The 23,343-nt window shown below is 38.4% G+C and overlaps 1 protein-coding gene across 1 annotated transcript in view; it reads left to right on the top strand.

The window, feature by feature from the left end:
- Positions 1 to 23,343, top strand: part of ARHGAP29 (Rho GTPase activating protein 29) — a 1,010,462-nt gene that overhangs the window by 979,136 nt on the left and 7,983 nt on the right. The window contains exons 20-22 of the mRNA XM_044085689.1: positions 510 to 742; positions 874 to 1,186; positions 15,967 to 16,081. Of these exons, the coding sequence (XP_043941624.1) occupies positions 510 to 742; positions 874 to 1,186; positions 15,967 to 16,081 (661 nt within the window). The remainder of the gene's footprint in view (positions 1 to 509; positions 743 to 873; positions 1,187 to 15,966; positions 16,082 to 23,343) is intronic.

The raw sequence follows: 23,343 nt of genomic DNA, 5'->3' as shown, positions 1-23,343 counted from the left end.
GTCCTCTGCTTTTCTGTAGCTTAAATATGCCACGATGATCACTATAGTCATCCAGTGATTAACAAGCCAAAAGCTAAGGAGGGTCCTTTGTAATTTACTCAGTATCTAAGTATTTTAAGAGTTAAAGGTGATAGCTTACCTAATAAGAAAACAAATAACAGCAGAGCTATGATTTTTAACAGCAGAATATATGTTTAATAATTTCAGCAAAGAACTTGATTATAAGTATCTGACAGTACTGATAATGTTTTATAACAGTGCTGCTGTTAGGCTGAACCATATTTTTAAATTATTCATGGAGCCACAAAGGCTGGCAGAAAAAAAACAACGTGGACTGCAGAGCTGCAGGTTTATCTGTTTGTCAGGATAAAAAAAAAAATGCAAAAATGTCAATTTTTGTATTTATTTTTGCATGTAGTATGTTAATTTTATGCATTCTTGTTTATATATGCACTTGTTAAATTAATAAAACAGAAATTTAACATTAAAATTTTATTTAAATTCAACAGCTTCCAGAGCCCTTAATTTTATTCCGTTTTTACAATGAATTCATTGGCTTGGCAAAAGAAAGCCATCAAGTAACTGATGAGAGTGAAGTGAAACCAAGCAGTCCTACAGCAAGATGGAGGTTATCTCTTTGTGCCGAACTTAGCCGGACAATTTGTAAAGTACGGGATCTTCTCCGATTACTTCCACAAGCTAATTACAACACACTGAGGTACATCATAGGACATCTTCACAGGTAAGAGAACATCTGTATGCCATGCCCATTATCATCTCTGTTTATTCTGTTCATAATGTAAAAAAAACAGTTATATCAGGCAAAACCTTGTGGTTTAACAGTATTTAACTTAACATAAATTCACTTCACAGAGTCACAGAATGCCAAGAAGACAATAAAATGTCAGCAGGCAATCTTGGAATAATATTTGGGCCAACTCTTATCAGACCAAGACAGACAGATGCTACTGTCTCTCTTTCCTCTCTTGTGGACTATCCATACCAGGCAAGGATGGTGGAGATTCTTATAACGTACTACGACAAAATCTTTGATGGCTTATGGAACCCACAGTCACCATCAGCTGTAGACTTGTCTTCTGAAGCAATTCATTTCAGTTCATCTCCATCAGAAGCACAGAAAGAGCCAGATTGTAACAGGAACCTACAGCCATGTACTGACAAAAAAGTAAGTACTTATCAAGGTGAAATGCATACTGCAAAAATGCATTCATGTAAACATCTAATTTTAACTCTAACTTGATTTAAAAATTAGTCACGAAAGCATGTACAAGAAATGTTCTTGGGGAACAAAAGGAGTATGTAGAATTTACTGTTCAAGCTAACTGCGGCCTGCACTGGTAGCGTTGAAGGATAAAGCTCCGATTATGGCCCAGACGATCCAGATTCACTTAGTTGCTTGAGTAGTTTTTCCTGCACAGGTGAGGTGGGGTGGGGGAGCAGCATTGTTATTGTGTAGAGGAGGGAGTGTGTAGGACTGTCCTTCAATGAGCACTGAGAACAGAAAGAATACTTGGCTGGAGGAGGAAGATGGATCAGAACAGCTGAGACCAGGGCAGAGTGTATGCTTTGGCCACTTCTCATTGCCCACCCAATGCTTGTGGAGGGATTTAAGGCAAGGAACAATCCCAAATGCTCTGAATTTGACCTTAGCACTCATAGTAACATGACACTCATCTCCAAGGGTGAGAGAAGAACAAAAAGAAAAAGCCAACGCCCTCCACCTCTAGGGGAATGGACCCACTGACCTACAGGATGGAGGTATGATGATCAGAGGGGATGCTAGCTCTAATGAATTATACAGCCTAAAGGTAGAAACATTTTATGAGTGTTAAGAACTAAAATCTTAATTTTAAAGAACGTTGAATGAACCTCAAGTAAAAAAAGTTCTTCTCCTATATTAAGAAAGTGTTCCTGCTGCTATATCAAGTTAAAACATTTGTTTTCTTTACAATCACACGTGACTTTAGTGTATATTTTTTAAAAGTGGTAAACCCCTACACTTCTTTCATCACTAATGGTGGCAGTAAACACAGTGGATGCTGGTGTAAAAATTTATAGAATATTAGTGCTGGTGTTCTAAATAAAAGGTAGTGAGGGAAATAGTAACAAATGATATTAAGTCTTGGTAGAATTGGGTAGTGAAAATGTAGTGTCTGAGTCAGATGGTATTTGCCAGTCAAAAGTGTTTGTAATGTATGTACCTCATGATTAAAAAGTTATATATTTCTGAGATAACATTTTGCTAGCAAATACCCTGGATGTATTTTGTTTTTGCTGTAGTTTTAGTATTATGTTTGAAAAATAAACTTTATTTTGGTTCAACCACTTGCTTATGAGTTAGAAGCTGCAGCTTCCTAGGTAACCGTTTCCATTTCAGTCTTTGCTAATGGACAGAATCACAGCTACAGATTCGGAATCCATATTTATTTCATGCGAACAGGCTTGTCTGTCACTTGAAATAAAACAAGAGAAGATATCCAAGCATGATTAGGTCACTAATGTCTTCTTTTTTATCATCTGACATCCTCAGATGTCATTTGGTGGTGTCAATGCACAGTTTTGCAGGAAATATAAAATTGTTATATTATGGCAATGATCTTATAACCTTACAAAACTGGCTTGTTTTCAGAGTACACACCCGGGAACAACCTTATTATTTCTTATTATTGCAGGAGGCAGAAGTTGCTGCTTAAAGTTAGTAATAGTAATGCAGTTTCCCTAAAAAATGTATTTATTACAGATGATTTATATTTTATTGGATTGTATCTGCAGGTATTTTGCATATTGAAGCTCTCTGTCCTGTAGCTTATTGAAAACACACAGCCAATTTCTTGCAGCACATTAGTATAATGCTATTTTCACTGCAAAGATATGGCAAATTCATTGATAGAGTACATGTCACAGTACTTTTTCCCCGTTCAGCAGTCACCTGTACACAGTCCTGCATAGTCCCCTAACACACATGCAGCAACCTAAATTTTGACCACCAGGTAACTACAATAGTGAGGAAATCCTTCTATGTGGCTCAGCTTATAAGTAAAGGCATGGCATCAAGATCAAAAAAAGTCATAGTGCCATTGTACTCAGCTGTCATCAGGCCTATAATTGAGTACAGTATTCCCTTCTGCATGTACCTAACTAGGCACTTACACCAGTTGGAGTGGCCCAAGAGGTTTCTCACTAAAAAAAAAAAGAAAAATACAAAGTATAAGACATATGTCTTATGCAAACAGACAAAAGGCCATGTCCCTTTACTCCATCTCATATCATTTTATTGAGATGGGAATTATGCCTGACCTACAAGGCATTCTTTGATCCAGCCCTAATAAAAATGTTACATATTTGCAAGAAAAATTATAAAAGAGTAATGCAATCCATGGACCTGAACCTTATTTGTGGCTCCAGAAGTTGCTGAAGAGACAGATTCGTATCCCAAAGGCTACCTCGTCAATGGAGTAAACTTCCCATTTTCATAAAACAAAGCGCTTCTCTTACTCTCTTCAAAAAAGAATTTGGATACATAGATTGGGAGCTGTAAATTCACTCCTGGGGTACTGCCCATGTCCTTTATGGACAGAGGCAGTCTGTAAAATGATGACTGCAAACTGGGAGCCATTATTGAATCCCCAAATGATGTGGATATTCTACAAAAGGGCCTTACAGAAACAGATGCTTGGTGCCAGAGCCATGGGCTCAACCTTAATGCCAAGAAATGTATAGTTATCCCCTTTGGGGAAAAAAACATGAACCATGAATTACCACATAGGTGGCAGTACACTAAACTCCGAAAGTGTGGTGAGAGACTTGGGGACACAAGTGAACAGTGGTCTCACCTTCGATAACCACATCGCCACAACAGTCAGGAAGTCCTATGTGGCACATCTCATCACTAAGGGCTTTTCATCCAGAAAAAAATAGATCATTGTCCCACTGTACTCATCCCTCATTAGACCCATTACAGAGTACAATGCCCCATGTGGTATGTACCTCACAAGACATTTGCAACAGCTGGAAAGGCCGCAGAAATACCTCACTAAAAGAATCACAGGCCTAAAGCAGATGCCCTATGCTGACCGTGTCAAAAAATTCTAGCTATACTCCGTTGCATATCGCCTACTCAGAGGCGATCTCTTCTTAACATACAAGGCCATGTCAAACCCTGTGCTGTTGGACATGCTCCACTTAGAAATCCCAATCCCTAAGACCCACACACTCCAGGAATCTAAACATTATCATCACAATGAACAAAACATGCTGGAGGGATAGGTTCCTGACCCAGAGACTCCCCATACTCTGGAATAGACTGCCCATACATGTGAAGCAGAGCACCTCCTTGGCCCTCTTCAAAAAGATCAAAAAAGAAATGAGTCAGCAACTGTAAGCTGTAACAAATATCAAAATATATTCATTAGATTGCATAAAAAGAACAAAAAAACAGACTAGTTTCTGTTAGAATAATTTCTTAGCCTTCATCAGTGTTGAAAACAGAAGCATTCAGTTGTCCCTTTTAAAAGGAAATACAAATTAATTCCATACCGTGATTGGTTGACTCATAAATATTAATTTAGCCCTGGTGAAAAAAGTCCACCCAGTTTAATGATCCATTTTTTCTCTTTTACATCCAATATGGAGTGCCATCCCTCTTTATTAGATCTGTCATCCAATATTCTGTCAATAATCATGAAATTGAAAGAGGCTGTAGGGTGTTCTATGGTATGCTTATACAAGGCATTGCTGTTTGTCTTATGTTTTATGTCACTTAGATGTTCAGAGATCCGCAGTCTAAGTGGCCTGGAAGTCTTTCCTATGTAAAACGCAGAACAACTGCATGAAGCCAGATATACTAGCCAGTCACTACTGCAGTTGGCAAAGAAATCAATATAAAAAACCACACCGCAATTTCTACTAGAGAATTGTTTAGACTTGGTGACCTTATTACAATGGCTGCAGTGACCACAGGGTATGCATCCTTTCAGTCTGTCCCCCGAGATTGTGGTTTGAATGCTATGCTATCTGTAGAAAAAGTCCTGCATGGTCGTTTGTAATGACTCAGATGTGAGCCCAGGTTCTTGCTTTTACGAAATGAAAAGTGACATGTCTCCAAGATATTGTGTTAGGGTGTTATCAGCTATTGTATGTTCCAATGTCTCCGTACAATGTCCGTCAGTGTATTGGTTGCCATAACTAGTTGTAAACAGTATGACATTGCCAGTGCCCCGATGCTTCTCCTTGTATTTGAGCAGATCCTCCCTGTTAAGGTTTGCAGCATAGTTGCTTGCTCCTAGAACATAACCCATCTAATGATCCCTGTTCCTAAACCTGTTAACCAAATCCTTGTGAAAAACTTCGAAAGAGGAATCTTGTGAGCAGATATGCCTCATCCTAATAAACTGGGATTTGGGGATGTTCCTAGTGATATGGGCAGGATGAAAGCTGGATGCGTGAAGTAAGGAATTATATTGAGGATATTTACGGAAAACTTCAGTACGTAGTGTATGGTCCTCAGTTCTACTAACCAGAACATCTAGATATGTAATGTGTTCTCTGTGGTAGTTTTCCATAAACTGAAGGCCCCATTTGTTGTCATTTAAATATTCAATAAATTCCATAAGATAATCAACATCCGACCTACACACCATCCAGCAATCATCCAGATATCTCCTCCATATGTCAGTTTCACCCAAATAGATGTTGTGTCACATCATAAATGATATGCTCCTCAACATAGGCCATAAAGAGGTCTGCATAAATGGGGGCAAAGGATGCCCCCATAGCTGTTCCCTGTACCTGCCAGTAACATTGATTTTGGTAGAAAAAAAAACATTCTTGGTTAACACATGTTCTGTTAAGCATATTAGGAAGGTATTAAAGTCTGGTTCATACAAATTGGATTTGTATAACCAGTATTCAATTGCATCGAGGCCTGCCCAATGTGGGATGTTTGTGTAAAGTGCCCAAACATCCAACGTACGGAGGAACAAACTCTCCTCAAGTTGCATTTCAGAAGCCATGCCGAAAAACTCCGTAGTGCCCTGAATCCTAGATCCTAACCCATTTCAACAGGGGTTGAAGATGTGATGTAAGGAATTGGGACAAAGGTTCGGTAAGTGAACCATTCCCAGCAACAATGGGTCTACCAGGTGGATTGAGGGGATCCTTGTGAATTTTAGAAAGAAAATATATGTTTTGGCTGCATGGATCTGACACTGTGAGATGGAATTTGGTTTTGTTGATAATGATGCCCTCCTGCAATGCTGACCCCAAAAATTGGTCAATTTAATTTTTTAAACATAAATGTGGGGTCCAAAGGCATTTTGGTATAATGTCTACCGTCTGTCTGTTGTTTCTGTGCTTCGGCATCTTATTGCTGCCAATTCATAACTACCACGGCCCCTCCCTTATCCGTAGAAAGAATCACCAATTCCTTATTGTCAATCAACTCACGTAAGCTGAGAAGTTGAAATGTAGATCTTTGAGCACACAAGATTGAAAAAGATGAATATTATGGTGCATAGGTGGTACAAAACTGGATTTGTGATATGTAAATGTTTTGTCAGTCAGAATTGGAGACATTGTCATGAAAATGCAACTTAAGGTTTAGCAATCTACAAAATGCCATTACATCTTGTGCCAACACATCCTCAGAGACAAAAAAACGGGAATAAAACTGAGTCCTTTATTTAGCAAAGAAACCTGGGTATCAGTTAAAGCCACATTTGAGATATTCTGTACATCAGTCTTATTACAATCGATCATTTCTTCTTAAGACGTTTCAGTAACCCTTCCATGCTGCTTATTTTTGTTATGCTTCCGTCCTGCTCTTTTGTAAGGCATAAAGGGGAAACAGTTTTATTTCTTTTGGGGGTGGGTGAGTCTGGGATTTGCTGCATGTCCAGGTTAGTGCATAATGTTGACTTCGCCCCTGATGAATCAGTATACCACCCCCATTTTTTAAGTATAGATCTAGGGCGTTTGCGTTTGGTAGTTTGACTGGTCCTACTGGTGCCCCTCTCAAACCTCACATGTCTATTGTGACTAAATGGATTCCCTTTATCATAATCCGATTAGTCACTTTGAAAGTTACGGACCTTTCTATCCTGTAATTGTTGTTCAAGTCCCAAAAGATCTGTACTTTTGTTGAGACATGTAGTGTAGAAGGGCTGACCCTCATAGACTTTAGTCTCTTCACATAATTTAGTAATGCTGATAATTTCCTTGTCTATTATACATTCATGATATCTGGCTGATAATTTCCTTGTCTATTATACATTCATGATATCTGGCTAGTGTCTCAACAAATGCCATGGATGCTTGCTATTGTATACCTGACCATTCCTTGGCTAATACATCATCTATATCACTGTCCAGGGGCTGTATCTTAACTCTCAGACCTCTAGGGGATATCCCTTTAGCCAAATAGGCTTTGAAACGTTTGCAATGCCAGACATTCAATGTTGGGTATCTCATGTTCTTATTCAGTTGCTGAAATCACACCTCACATTGATTCTCAAGTTTGAAAGTCAGATTATTATTCCCAACATTGTTAGCATTACCAAGTCCAAATATACCCAAATCCTCCCTATTAGTGGACAATCCTGCTAAGATCCTGGAAAAATCCATAGTCAGATGGTGCCCTTTTAGTAATATATTAAACAACTACATAAGATGTAATCAGTAGCAAAAAGAATTTTGATATGATCAAACCATCAACCCAAGGCCAAACAACCATCAACCCAAGGCCAACCAACAGCTGGTCAAGGAGCCCTAAATATCATAAATACTATATATCCTCCAAATTAGTATTGGACAGTAGTAGCCCTTGTCAAAAAATGCCCACCAAAAGATTGGTAAGGCTTGACAATGCTACGTCCAAAAAAGAAAAAATGTAACAATAGCCCAATGAATAGTAATTGTTTATGCAGTGCTATTTTCTCCCAGAGGTATATTCCAAACTGGAACAAAATACTATTGTCCAAAACACCAGGTGTTCTCCATGCAATGCCACATCCACATATATCGTATAACCAATTCTGGTCAGTCTATAAAAAATGTATATTTAATGTGGACAATAATGTCTCTTGCATAAATGCAGTATCAAACCCCATCTGCATAGAGCAACAAAGAACGAACTAGAAGCAATCAATCTCAGTTATTGATCATCCAGTGCACTGCCCGTGATCAGAATATTGTTGGCAATTCAGGTTGGTGATGGATCAAATAATAAGCCAAAATGCACAGCAAGATATCACTGTTAAAAAAAGCATATGTAGAACAAATCTATCTAAAAGTGCACCATAGACCAGGATTACATACCCAGAATGAGTAGAACCGGCATAGAGCCCCCTAAAAAACGCAGCAACTTGCACTTGAAGTGAAAGTCAAATAACAAGATGTAATTGTTTTTGGTTGAAATTCATCAGCCAATAAATGCAATATCTATGTACTGAGGTGTCCGAATGGAAGAAAAAAATCCCTTATAAATTAGAGCCAGTGAAAATAATAAATCCTCTTGCGCTATTTATATACAATAGATAAACAAAAGCTCAGTTGTAGTCACCAATAACCATCCATTAACCCAAATATATTGAGTTGTTTTACAGAATCAAATAAGTGGTTGAGAATACTGACTAAAGGTTACCCTGTAAACATGAAATAAATCAATTTAAGTAGTCAAAGATGGCCATAAATCAAGTCGAAATGCAGTGAGTAACATAACATATGGCTAACAATATTGCCCTGAAAAGTACAACCCTTTCACAGTAAAGTTGACATTCAACACAGTCTTAAATAATTAAACGCATGTTCACAATACCAAATAGTTGTGGTGTTAACAATCCACAATGTCCTCAAAAGTCCATTAGTAAACCACTACAACCAGAAAACGGAAAAATATAGTTATAACAGGCAATACTTGTTGTTTAGCTTCTAGTTGTAAGATAATTTATTCAGAAGATTTTATACCTAAATTATGCTTCTTACTCCTACATCTCCCTAACCGAAAAGTGGCCATATGACAACCATGTAAAGAAATGACCAACCTAGACATTAATACATTTGGTCTCTGTCACCATGATGAAAAACCACAGAGTGAAATAAACAACCCAAAGAATGGTTATAAAAAATAATAAACACCCAAATCCAAAAGGAAATGAGGAAACAGTTACCAATGTCCTGTATTTGCCTCAGTAAGTGTCTGAAACGATACGTTTTCACAGGGTGGGAAATAATCCAAGTTTTGTTTTATCCAAAATGGTGGTGGACCACAAAATATAAATGTTATATAAATCTAAACGTTGTCACCCAAGTAGGATACTTCACCAGTCCCATTTCCACACAAAAAGCCATACATAGTCCCTAGAACTGCAATTCACACTGTCTGATATATTTTTAGAAGAATTCTGTGAAAAACTGCAAGCACAAATGAAAAATACAGGTCCGTACGAGTACAGACCCTCAGTAGAATGAAATTGCAAAAAGCAGTTTAGTTAGGAATTCGACCTCCTCCTCGTTGTTGCAGTAATTACAAACCAATCAAATAAAATATGGAACGAAAACCCAACGATAGTGCTGATGCAGTTTAGCCTACAAGGAACATCTCATGCAGGTGGTATAAACCATTCAAAGCAGCCATTGTCGGAAATTGCACATACATAAACCAAAAAATGAAAAGAAGGTTTAGCGAAGCCCAGTATATGCTGCAAAAGATGTTACAAAAACCATAAGATAGTCCTCATAGTAAATGGAGCTAATGAAACACAAAAGCTGTGTAACGCTGGCGTAGGCCCCAGATTGTCATATATTTGAACAGACTGTCAGCAACCTCGCAAGTAGGAAAAAAAACGATAAAATCCCCCAACAGCTTTTTATCCACGATATAGGATAATCTCAACTGCTGTTAATAGACAAAAAATAATGGACCAAAGTATTAGTAGACTTAGACTGTAGACGTTATATTGTAAATCCAAACACAGTGAATCAGGCCAGGATGACCTGAACATACAGCAAACCACAGACTCAGAGCAAGGCAGGAAATGTGCCACACCAGTACAGATCCCTGCACGTAGGTAAATGCACAGCTCCAAAAAGCAAAGTATCAAAAAAAGAAATGAGCCAGCAACTGTAAGCTGTAACAAATATCAAAATATATTTATTAGATTACATAAAAAGAATAAAAAAACAGACCAGTTTTGGTTAGAGTAATTTCATAGCCTTCATCAGTGTTGAAAACAGAAGCATTCATTTGTTCCTTTTAAACAGAAATACAAATTAATTGCATACCGTGATTGGTTGACTCATAAATATTCATTTAGCCCGGGTGGAAAAAGTCCACCCAGTTTAATGAACCATTTTTCTCTTTTACATCCAATATGGAGTGCCATCCCTCTTTATTAGATCTGTCACCCAATATTCTGTCAATAATCATGAAATTGAAAGAGGCTGTAGGGTGTTTTATGGTATGCTTATACAAGGCATTGCTGTTTGTCGTATGTTTTATGTCACTTAGATGTTCAGAGGTCCACAGTCTAAGTGGCCTGGAAGTCTTTCCTATGTAAAATGCAGAACAACTGCATGAAGCCAAATATACTAGCCAGTCACTACTGCAGTTGGCAAAGAAATCAATATAAAAAACCACACCGCAATTTCTACTAGAAAATTGTTTAGACTTGGTGACCTTATTACAATGGCTGGAATGACCACAGGGTATACATCCAGTCAGTCTGTCCCCCGAGATTGTGGTTTGGATGCTATGCTCTCTGTAGAAGAAGCCCTGTGTGGTCATTTGTAATGACTTAAATGTGAACCCAGGTTCTTGCCTTTATGAAATGAAAAGTGACGTGTCTCCAAGATATCGTGTTAGGGTGTTATCAGCCAATAGTTTGTTCCAATGTCTCTGTACAATGTCCGTCAGTGTATTGGTTGCCATAACTAGTCGTAAACTGTATGACATTGCCAGTGCTCCGATGCTTCTCTTTGTATTTGAGCAGATCCTCCCTGTTAAGGTTTGCAGTATATTTGCTTGCTCCTAGAACATAACCCATCTTATAATCCCTGTTCCCAAACCTGTTAATCAAATCCTTGTGAAAAACTTCGAAAGAGGAATCTTGTGAGCAGATATGCCTCATCCTAATAAACTGGGATTTGGGGATGTTCCTAGTGATATGGGGAGGATGAAAGCTGGATGCGTGGAGTAAGGAATTATATTGAGGATATTTACGGAAAACTTCAGTACGTAGTGTATGGTCCTCATTTCTACTAACCAGAACATCTAGCTATGTAACGTGTTCTCTGTGGTAGTTTACTGTAAACTGAAGGCCCCATTTGTTGTCTTTTAAATATTCAATAAATTCCATAAGATAATCAACATCCGACCTCCACACCATCCAGCAATCATCCAGATATCTCCTCCATATGTCAGTTTCACCCAAATAGATGTTATGTGTCACATCATAAATGATATGCTCCTCAACATAGGCCATAAAGAGGTCTGCATAAATGGGGGCAAAGGATGCCCCCATAGCTGTTCCCTGTACCTGCCAGTAGCATTGATTTTGGTAGAAAAAAAACATTCTTGGTTAACACATGTTCTGTTAAGCATATCAGGAAGGTATTAAAGTCTGGTTCGTACAAATTGGATTTTGTATAACCAGTATTCAATTGCATCGAGGTCTGCCCAATGTGGGATGTTTGTGTAAAGTGCACAAACATCCAACGTACAAGGGAACCAATTCTCCTCAAGTTGCATCTCAGAAACAATGCCCAAAAACTCAGTAGTGTCCTGAATCCTAGATCTTACCCATTTCAACAGGGGCTGAAGATGTAATGTAAGGAATTGGGACAAAGGTTCAGTAAGTGAGCCATTCCCAGCAACAATGTGTCTACCAGGTGGATTGAGGGGATCCTTGTGAATTTTAGGAAGAAAGTATATGTATTGGCTGCATGGATCTGACACTGTGAGATGGAATTTGGTTTTGTCAGTAATGATGCTCTCCTGCAATGCTGACCCCCCAAAATTGGTCAATTTGTTTTTTAAACATAAATGTGGGGTCCAAAGGCATTTTGATATAATGTCTGCTGTCTGTCAGTTATTTCTGTGCTTCGGCATCATATTGCTGCCAATTCATAACTACCACGGCCCCTCCCTTATCCGTAGAAAGAATCACCAATTCCTTATTGTCAGTCAACTCACTTAATCTGTCCATATCAGTTTTTGAGAGATTGTTTGCCTTAACATTAGTTCCCCTAAAGTTGAAATTGTAGATCTTTGAGCACACAAGATTGAAAAAGATGAATATTATGGTGCATAGGTGGTACAAAACTGGATTTTTGATACGTAAATGTTTTGTCAGAGTCAGAATTGGAGACATCGTCATGAAAATGCAACTTAAGGTTTAGCAATCTACAAAATGCCATTACATCTTGTGCTAACACATCCTCAGATACAAAAAAACGGGAATAAAACTGATTCCTTTATTTAGCAAAGAAACCTGGGTATCAGTTAAAGCCACATTTGAGATATTCTGTACATCAGTCTTATTACAATCGATCATTTCTTCTTAAGACGTTTCAGTAACCCTTCCATGCTGCTTATTTTTGTTGTGCTTCCGTCCTGCTCTTTTGTAAGGCATAAAGGGGAAACAGTTTTATTTCTTTTCGGGGTGGGTGAGTCTGGGATTTGCTGCATGTCCAGGTTAGTGCCTAATGATGACTCTGCCCCTGATGAATCAGTATACAACCCCCGTTTTTTAAGTATAGATCTAGGGCGTTTGCGTTTCATAGTTTGACTGGTCCTACTGGTGCCCCCCTCAAACTTCACATGTCTGTTGTGACTAAATGGATTCCCTTTATCATAATCCGATTGGTCACATTGAAATTTACGGACCTTTCTATCCTGTAATTGTTGTTCAAGTCCCAAAAGATCTGTACTTAGTTTGTTAAGACATGTAGTGTTGTAGAAGTACTGACCCTCACAGACTTTAGTCTCTTCACTGCATTTTACATAGGACAGACTTCCAGGCCACTTAGATTGCGGATCTCAGAACATCTAAGTGACATAAAACATGAGAGAAACAGCAATGCCTTGTATAAGCATACCATAAAACACCCTACAGCCTCTTTCATTTTCATGATTATTGACAGAATATTGGGTGACAGATCTAATAAAGCGGGATGGCACTCTCTACTGGATGTAAAAGAAAAAAAATGTATCATTAAATGATACAAAATGAATATTTATGAGTCAACAAATCACGGTATGTAATTAATTTGTATTTCTGTTTAAAAGGAACAAATGAATGCTTCTGTTTTCAACACTGATGAAGGCCAAGAAATTATTCTAGCCAAAACCGGTCTGTTTTTTTGTTCTTATATAATCTAATAAATATATTTTGATATTTGTTACAGCTTACAGTTGCTGGCTCATTTCTTTTTTGATACTTTGCTTTTTGGAGCCGCACATTTACCTATGTACAGGAGCCTGTTCTGGTGTGGCCTCTTCAAAAGGAACCTTGATGATGGGATAGGAGATAGGAAGTTTACCCCGGAGATCACGTCAGTCGCCCTGCTATACAGGGGTCCAGGGAAGTAAATATTGTGGGAAGAAATATCCAGGGAATTGTTATGGCTAGGCTTGTATAGGCCATAGGGCCGATAGCCTAGTACCAACCTATGAACCTATAAATGACTCAGGGCTGCAGCACCCAAAGACCCACTACCCTGATACTACCCCATCCTATATCTGGGGAATTGAGGTATAATATTGTCATATCCTGGGTATTATTGACTAGGCTTATATAGGCTGTTGTGCCATTAGACTAGTAATCACCTGTGAACCTTTGAACTTATGATTGGCCGTGTGGCAGTGGTGAATGCTAAAAATGCATTTTAGGTGGAGTGGTGTATACTAATTTGCCATGTGATCTCTCCCTGGAACAGCATCCAGAAAGGCATCTACACAGCAGAATGATTCAATAAATTCAGATCAGCATGGCCATCCCCACACATTGTGGAGATGAACATGGCCAAAAGGCCATGTTCAACTGCCTATCATTAATGTGGTTGAAGCGTTCACTAGATACCAGGAGTTGCTCTTTAAGTGCCATTATAGCACCAACAGCAGTACAGTATTGGGAGGCTGGGGAGATGCAATAGATCACTGGGGATGACTAGAATGTAGCAATGGCACCGACATCCCATCGAGGAAAGGGAGGTGGTGGGAACTACTGGACAATCGGGAGGACTATTTAAAGTGCCATAATGACACCAGCATCATAACATGGATCAGGGGTGGGGGGAATCATTGGACACCAGGAATAGAGTAATGTACTGTAGCAGAAACAGCAGCAGTGCAGGGATTGGAAGGTGAGGGGGTACACAAGTGCCTTTATGGTACATATATTTTAGGCCCTGTATTACAGGGCTTGGGGGTAAACTACAGGGGGCAGATAATTAGTGTGTGTGTGTGTGTGTGTGTGTGTGTGTGTGTGTGTGTGTGTGTGTGTGTGTGTGTGTGTGTGTGTGTGTAAGTAAGGGAGAGTGACTGGGGAGTGCCACTGCCTACATGAGCATCAAGTTACTACCACTGTGTGCAGATCAGCAATGTTTTGCATGTCAAGGTAGTAAATGTAATTCAAGAGACAAGCAAATTAGCCAGTAAAAAGGTCTTGCCTCATCCTGGCTAACATGTCTGTGAATTGAAAATGGGCAAGTCATGGGAGAAGGACATTTCTACAATGAGCCTTACAGGCATGTAGGCATGTTAATGAATCCCTGGGATAGTATGTTTTAGGTTTCTGGGCTGGTCTCTGTTTCTCTCTCTCTCTCTCTCTCTCTCTCTCTCTCCAGTCACAGAAGCACTGCTTGAGCAGATGTGGCAGCTTTTGGAAGTCATTTTTATGAATTCTTAGGTGGCTGCTTTTCATTATTGTCTAAGATTTTTATGTCCTATTCCTTCTTTTGATGAAGTTGCGTTGTTAAATTTTAGCAGTATGTTGAGTACTGTTTTTTCACATTGCAAAGTGCCTTTCCCTCCTTAAAGTTATCTCTGCATTGTCACATATAGTCCGACTAAACTGTCGCCACTTTTGATTGACATTTTGCTATTCCTCCATGCACACCATGTTGGATTTGCATAACAGTCGTGTTATTTCATTAAGTGTTTAGCTGACTTGATCCAGCATCATAATAACATTACATTTAGACTTTCAACCCAAGAAAATTGCACACAACAAGGTTGTTTGTAGCCCTGTCCACTTTCCTTCCCACTGCAGTTGCAAAACATGGCGCCTCTGGCAATGCAAGTTTACTCAGCCATTCATTGTGTGAAACCGCATACAAACTTGTGCAGAGATGAATCAGATCTGTTGTCATAGCTGGGAGAAAGGATATCTTGGTTAAGAAATAAAAGAACCATCATGCTTCTGAGTTGGTGATCTTGGAGGTACTTCAGGTAAGAAGTCTTAAGTTTTCACAAGCAGCTCTTTTAATCGTATCTTCAGCTGAAACTAGACAACTCCATATCATTATGTTTAGTAAATGCCAAAGAATGCAAACCAAATGGAGCAAATGAAAAATATTTTGGCAGTCTTTCTTGAGGTTCTTAAGTAAAGCATCTGTTCAAAACACAGAATCATCTGCAAAAAGCAAATGGACAGGACAGCCTGAAGCAGTAGAAGTAGATAGCAAAAAGTGTGTTGTTGTGAAGATACTAAATGCAATATGGGGTGAAGAAACCTTGGCTGATAAATAGTTTGCGTCGGTATGGTAGCACTTTACAGGTTATTTTTGTGTAGAGCAGTTTGTAAAATAATACTAACAACTTCATGATTTAGGGACATCAGTGATGCATAAAATATTATTTTTTTTATTTTTGACCATAATAGTCCTTTGGTGATGCACCAGTTCTTGGTTGCTAAAGACCTGTTATGTTATTTTTTTTATAATTGACAGGCCAGTGTGTTGACAGAAGGTGAGAACAAGTCTCCAGAAATGAACAAATCATTCGAAGCACTGAATGAAGAAGAAAATCCAACAAGGAACTCTGAGGATAAAGGAGTCAAAGCTGGTTCGTAATAATTTATTTTAACATGTTACTATCGCAGCCATTGTCGGGAGCAATAAATTATGTGCATACAGATCCTGCACACCTTTAAAACATCTGCACTTTTGTTTTTTGTTTTAAAATTCTTTTACTTCTCTGATTTAAACAAGTTGTGTGTGTATGTGTGTGTGTGTTGCTTATGCTTCTTAGCATATTAACACTTTATTGTCCTGTTTCCTTGCATTCCAGATCTGTTATTGTGGACAGCATTTAGACATTTTGGATGAGCACAGGTCACTGTCTTCAGATAAACTTTTTATTTTTTTTGCTTGTGTTCTTGGATATTAGCATTGTTTAAATTTTTAAGTTCTTGGGCTGTTTTGTGATTTTGGTTAGTGAGTGTATTGTTTTTGTCTCTCATCCCCTTCGCAGACAAAACATGCTTGAATTTATTGTCATGGCCAGGTAGCTAGAGTATGTTCATATGGCCACTTTTTTTACCATATCATAGTGGTGATATGCATCCTTTGTGTAGTCAGTTTCTGTAATGGCTTTTGACAAGCATTTGCTCATTGAAGTGCTGATCACAGCTGTAGTTAGGCTATCATCTTCCTTGGCCTGTCCCCATTTTGATACTCCTGTAGACCAGTTTAACAAAGTTCCTCTGGAATTATCCAGTAACTTTAAAACTGAGTAGGTTAAATATGAAGCCACTTTGTTGCTTATTTTTTCCAGCTTTATATTACCTGATCCTCTGTAGCCCCATGTAGGTTTTTGATTAAGCTACCAATATTGATGTATAGCTTTAAAGACTAAGCATATTGAGCAGAATAGGAAACCATTTTATAGATCTATAAGATGTGGAAGGAGTAAAGACATACAAATTGATAAACTGTGTGTAGGTTCTAAAATTTTTTTCTCTGACGCAACAGGTTATAGATATATTTATAAAGTCTTACGCAAAACAGTTTGGCTTCACAAAGGGGGTGATAAGATGTTCTAGTGTTATCCAGGTAACTTCAAATACTGTATTCAAAATAGATTATATTGAAAAAGAACTATGTGAACTGAAGCCAAACAAAGCACTGGAAGGAGACAAAATAAGTAGCAATAACCCGGGAACACTTCAGCAAGAGCTTATAATACCATTATGTCTATTATTTACTGGGTCGTGTAAATATGGGGGGATTCTTCAAAATTGGAGACATGCACTTATTAAACCTGTCTTTAAGAGAAAGGGGAGTAGGACAATCCCAGAGTCATATAGACCCTTTACGTCTACTTTCATGTTTTGGAAAAATAATGGAGAAGGTAATGTTGGATAACAGGAAAGGTTGGGACTTGAAACCATATATCAGCATGCGGGAACACTTCACATAATCGAATTATTAAAATCTCGATTTGCATATGGTCGAGACCATATGATCGAGATTTTAATAAATCGAATGTGTGTAGTGTTCCGAAATAACACTTTACTTACCTGAATACATTACGTGCACACAGAGGCAAGTATTGTTGCATGCCTTGTGTGTACGTAATGTATTTTTTGTTTCGTGGTGTTGGCAGGAAGTAAAGAAATCTCCGTTTTGCGCTTCCGCATACAGCGCAAGACGGGAGATTTCCCATCTCCCCACTGTAGCGCGATCTTGGAGTTGGTATATTTAAGTAGGGGGGGTGTGGGGGGCACAGCCCCCATATGGGTGCAGGGAAGCCCCTGCAAAAGCTTGTGGTTTTGTTTTAATGGTTTTCCTTCAGAAGTTCGAGTTTCCGAAACTCGAGCTTTTGGTTTCGGTTATTTGTAGTTCGAGATTTCGGAAATTCGATCTTCTGAAGTGAATCCCAGCATGCATATGTTGAAAGTAGATATATTACCACCTCTAACATGATGTTCTATAACAATATATAACAACAGTTATTAGGAACAACATACAACGTTTTGGTGTGTAAAGCTCTCCTCAATAAATAAGCAGAATTCCAGCAGCAAAAAGGAGGGAGCACCACAGCTAGAGCGGGTCTATGCAATATAAATAAATTGTAATTCGGTAGTAAGCACTTTCACGCCCCAATGGATGCTTCCGCAGACCTCAACAGTTATGAATGAAAAATCGTGCTGTGATGTAATTTATATAGATTTAACTTCGACATTTGACAGGGTCATACACAAAACACTGATCAATAAATTAGAACAACTAGGTATTGATGTACGTTTGATAAGGTAGATAGCTGCATGGCTTGCAAATAGAGCATGGCAAGTATCATACAGCAGTTGGACAGATGAAATTCTTGGTTACAGTCAGGATGTTCCACAGGCCCTGTCCTAGGCCCTTATTTGTTTAGATTGTACCTTTCAGAGCTATCTTTTTCATTTGAGGTGTTCTACAGTCTGTATGCAGATGACCTGAAATTGGGTAAACTGATTTACACGTTACAGATATGGCATGTCTGTAAAAGAACTTGACTAAATTGACCATTTGGGCACAGGAGAATAATATGCAGATACATACATCAAAAACTAAGCATGTGAGATTTGGGAGACAATACATTGAAGGGTAAATATTTAATACAGTACACAGTGATTGAAATTGTAGATTCATTTAAGGACCTGGGTATATGGGTAGATCCATCTTTGACTAATCAGTTGGTTAATGGTGGTTATAGAAATATAGGTTGTGTAAAAAGATTTTAAAAAGTCTAGGAAATCAGAAATGATGAAGTCACTGTTTTGTTAATTACATTAGACCCAAACTTGATAATGGAATAACAATATGGAGACATTATAAGAAAAGAACCATGAATAAAGTGGAAACAGTACAGCGGAAGTACACCAAGAGCATCCATGCATGTGAAAATTAAGTTATTATAAAAGATTAAAATATCTGAACTTGAACAATGCCTCTTATAGATATTTAGTAGGAAATCTTATACAAGTATATAGGGCATTTAGAGACAACTATCTCTGGGAATGTTTGGGGTTTTCAAAAAGTAGTAGAGAATTATCAGACAACCTATGTAGTAGATTCTGTAGGAATGAGAAGTGTATTAATTGGTTCTCTGAGAGACCAGCTGATGCATGGAAGTGACTACCAAACTACATTAAAGCAGGTCCTAGTTTAGATATTTTTTTCAGAATAGCCTGGACACCTATTATGGGAATAACTGCTTTGGTATATTGGCAGGCTAGAAGAGCATTAATGCCTGTTCTTGAAATATTTGTATGTATGTAAGGAGAGATCCCTTGTAAGTAAGCCTGAAGGTACTTTGTGTAATAGAAGGGTTCTGAGTTTTTGAATTAATTTCCACATGTGAGCTATTGTTTTTGTGAGAGACGTTTGCCTTTTCTGCATCTCTGTCACTCTCTCACTAAATGAGTAATAGATCTATTTAACTAAATGCAGATGGTGTTTATTAATGGGCTTACTGGTTCTTGTTATCTGCTATTACCTGCTGTTAATGGCATGCATGAGCAGACCTATTACACAAATTATTTTTGTCTAATTCTGTTAATGTATAAATGCACTACATCAGTGTTTTGGGGTTTGTCTTTGATGCTGCTTAGGTCTTCATCTCATCCTTGTTTTTAGAACATGAATGTCTGCTGTGTAGGTGGTATTTGTAATGTTTTTACTAAGGTGTAGTACTATGATATGTTTTTATATCCATCTATCCACAACCCCTCCAAGTTTTGCATGTGGGGTCGGGGTGCCACTTCAACAGTGACAGTCATCTAGAGCCAAAGTTTACAAAGCTGGGTGGCTATCCCTGCCTCAGTAGTTCTTATACACCACACACTCGCATGCACACTCACCTATGGCCAATTTAGAGTATCCAGTCCACCTACTGCACGTCTTTATAATGTGGGAGGAACCCAGCACACCCGACGGAAACCCACATGAACACAGGGTGGACACGCAGAATTGAACCAGGGAACCTCTTGCTTTGAGAAAACATTACTATCTGCTGTGCTACTGTGCCACTTAAAATTTAAATTATTTCTTTTTATTATACATGCATTTAAGCCCAGGTTATTTGAGAATAACGGACTCCAAATGTGACATGATGATACAGTCGAACTTTCAGTCATTTTTGTATTTGGCTGTCAGTGTTTAGTTCTTCCTGTCAGTTTAATAATCAAAGTACAAGATACTGAATAACAAGATTAACATTTCTGAAACCTATAAAACTTTGTCACTGATTTCATATTTATTGGACTTTGATAGAGCACCCTTTAGTTTCTTCCACTGGGCTAAATATGAAAAAGAGGTACACTTGAGACCACACACTACCAAAACAGTAACTCCACCCATGACCCCAAAACAAAGGGTCAGAGAGTCCTTGCCCTAATAAGTAAGTGAAGGCAGTGGAATTCTACTCCCATTTCCAAAACCTGAATTAGACGCTAAGCACCAGAGTATTCTGGAATTTAGTATTGGCATTGAATGCCATTATAAAACTTGAAAGTGTCACAACAGCCAGCCAAAGCCAATGTGCAGTTCTAGTAGAGAAGCAGCATTTCATATATGCTGGCACAGGTACTGTAGGCATCATATGGTAGGAAGTCCAGTTGCCTGCAGTACTACTTTTAACCTACAGGTGGAGATGGTCTCAGTGGAGATGGTCTCAGTGGAGAAGTGAGGGAGTGCCAAGGATTACATTGCACATGCACAGTGCTGTTGTGTACAAGCTCGGTGGAGATGGTGCCACAGTTAATTTTTCAAAGATTTCAGATTGTATTTATATATTGTAGTCACACAGCTTGCCACCGCAATTATTTGGCCCATAGTATTGCATACTTGAGAGGTTTTGCTGTTATGCATACAGTGCTACAGACAATGTACAAGTGGCATTGTGGTAAAAGCCGGCCTTGGAGATTGTGCTCTCCACGTATATGTCAGGACTGGTAGTGCAGGCAGTTTGAATGGCTGCTGAACCATTTCTGACATGGAGATGAAGCTGTGGGGGTCATGCATTTTCTTGTATTGTCTGGGATTAAACTGTGTTCTTGAGATTTTTACATGCATAAGTAATGGGGTTCAGTAACATAGCATATTTCAGAATCCCATTATTTAGGCATAGTTTATCATTTCTGCCAAGTCCATGCAATTCTGCATAGCATCTGAATTTTCCTAGGCCGTCTGTCATTGTCCAGTGCAATGCCATTATGGGGAATGGATCAAGAATAGGTTTGGATAGTGCTGAAAGATGGCTGAGACACTCTACATTGTACAATGAATGTTTTCTATCGCACAATCCAGTTCGTAATCACATAATTACTTTGTTGTTAATTTTTAAATGAGCAAGGTTTCCTGTATCAGTGCATTGAGGAATAGTATCTGAGCCTTTTTCCAAGTCCAGGTAGAGACTGTATAAATTTAAATAAACTTCAGTAGTTTGGTATTTTATTTAATATTATATTTTACTGCTTTTCTGTTATCTATGTACTTGTTATTAAAATTTCTGAGCTCTTAGTCATTGGTCCAGGACAACTGTACTTTATTCAAAAGATTATGCTGTATTTATTTAGAAGGTTCTGTAGAAATCATGATGTTTCTAACCCTAGCAACACTTGTTTTCTTTTTTTTTATCAATTAAAAAGATAACTCTATGTATAGCTTTACATAAAATTCAGGATTAAAATTACTTATGTGAAATTTTTAGTGGTTTCCTTTGGTCCACCTTTGTGGGTGAGAACAGAGGTCACTTCTTTCCACATATGTTGTATAGTGCCATACTCAGTGGATCTGTTAAACATATAATCTGGCATTAATATAATGTGTTCTATAAAATCCATGATTTCTACTTTAGTAGCTGTATTGCTAATTTGGTATTAAAATGAAGTTCCTCTGTCATGCACAGAAACTGTTAGTCAAAAACTATGAGTCCATGACTTCCCAGTCTGCCAACTTTTACTTCTCCAGGATACTGCAGTCTTACAAAATATCATCTGAAAAAGGAAAATAATAAAGCTGTAAAATAATTTCCAAAACCAGCCAAAGGTACAAGACAAGCCAGTAATCCAACAAAATGGTGAACGACCAGCAGAAAAAGCAGCAGCATGTCCAGCATTTATCTGAGGAAGTTCTGGAAGGTGCCAGGATGAAAGCGCTAGTATCTCACTTTATTTAATGATGCTTTTTATTGTTTTTAAGTGCGAGTTTGTTAATAAACCTTCTAAAGGAACTTTTATCCATACTGGACTTCATACCTCTCAACCTCTTAGAACAGTGAGGGGGGGGGGGCAAAGGCCCAAAAATAGGGACGCTTTTTAAATATTGCTCTTACAAACTTTGAAAGTTGATAGAATAACAGGTTTTGCATTAGCATGAATTTTCTGAAGAGTGTGACGTCTGAAACTCAAACATCTGTCATTATTTTCTGACTTCTACCCTCAATGATTTGCCAATGATGTGCCAGAAAGCCACAATTTCATGAGTAACAGACCAAAAATATGAGGAAAAAAATCTGGACATTCTATGAAAATCTGTACAGTTGAGAGGTATGCTGGACTTGTTGCTGCAGTAAAATAGTTTTGACCATGTCAAAACAGTAAGCCAGTTTCAAAGAAAAATGTGACATCCCCCCATCCTCTGTATCCCATATGAAAAGCAGCATAAAACTCAAATGTAGGTCAGACTCATTCTGTAAACTTCTCCTGGTGAGGGTTGTGGGAGCAGCAAGTTGAGCAGGGTGCATCAGACTTCCCTATCCCCAGAAAGTCTCTCTCTTTCCAGCTCACCCATGTAAGCTGAGAGATGTAATCCATCCACTCTTTCCTGGGTCTGTGCTAAGGTCTCCATCCCATAGGCTGTGTGGTGTATGTTTTCTCACATGGTGACCAGACCACTTTATGTGACTCATCTTAACACAGAGGGAACAGTGGATGTACTGTGAGATTCCACCAGACTCCCACATTCCTCACTATCAAGGAGTGTGAGCCCATCCAGCCTGTGAAGGAACTTCACTTCTGTTACATCCATGTGATTTCATCTTCATAGTCACTTACCAAAGGTCTTGACTATAGCTGATCATGGTGACATAGAATGACCTGGAAGTTGAGAGCTTCATTCCATGACTAACCATTTATTTTCCACACTACAGTCAAGTAAGATGTCTGCAGTACTTTTGCAGCGACATTAATTTGTCTGTCTCCAAATCCTGTGTCTTCACTTATGAACAAGATGTAAAAATACTTTCCTCTACTTGAGGTAGCTGCTTTCCCTTCATTTGGAGTGTAATCCACCTATTCCAAGAGATGACCATGTTGTATGATTTGGAGGTTTTAATTATTA

This window comes from Protopterus annectens, chromosome 10.part0 (assembly GCF_019279795.1).
Source record: "Protopterus annectens isolate FY-2018-M chromosome 10.part0, PAN1.0, whole genome shotgun sequence".
In the NCBI taxonomy this organism is placed as follows: domain Eukaryota; kingdom Metazoa; phylum Chordata; order Ceratodontiformes; family Protopteridae; genus Protopterus; species Protopterus annectens.
This window is presented reverse-complemented; position numbering and strand designations above follow the sequence as displayed.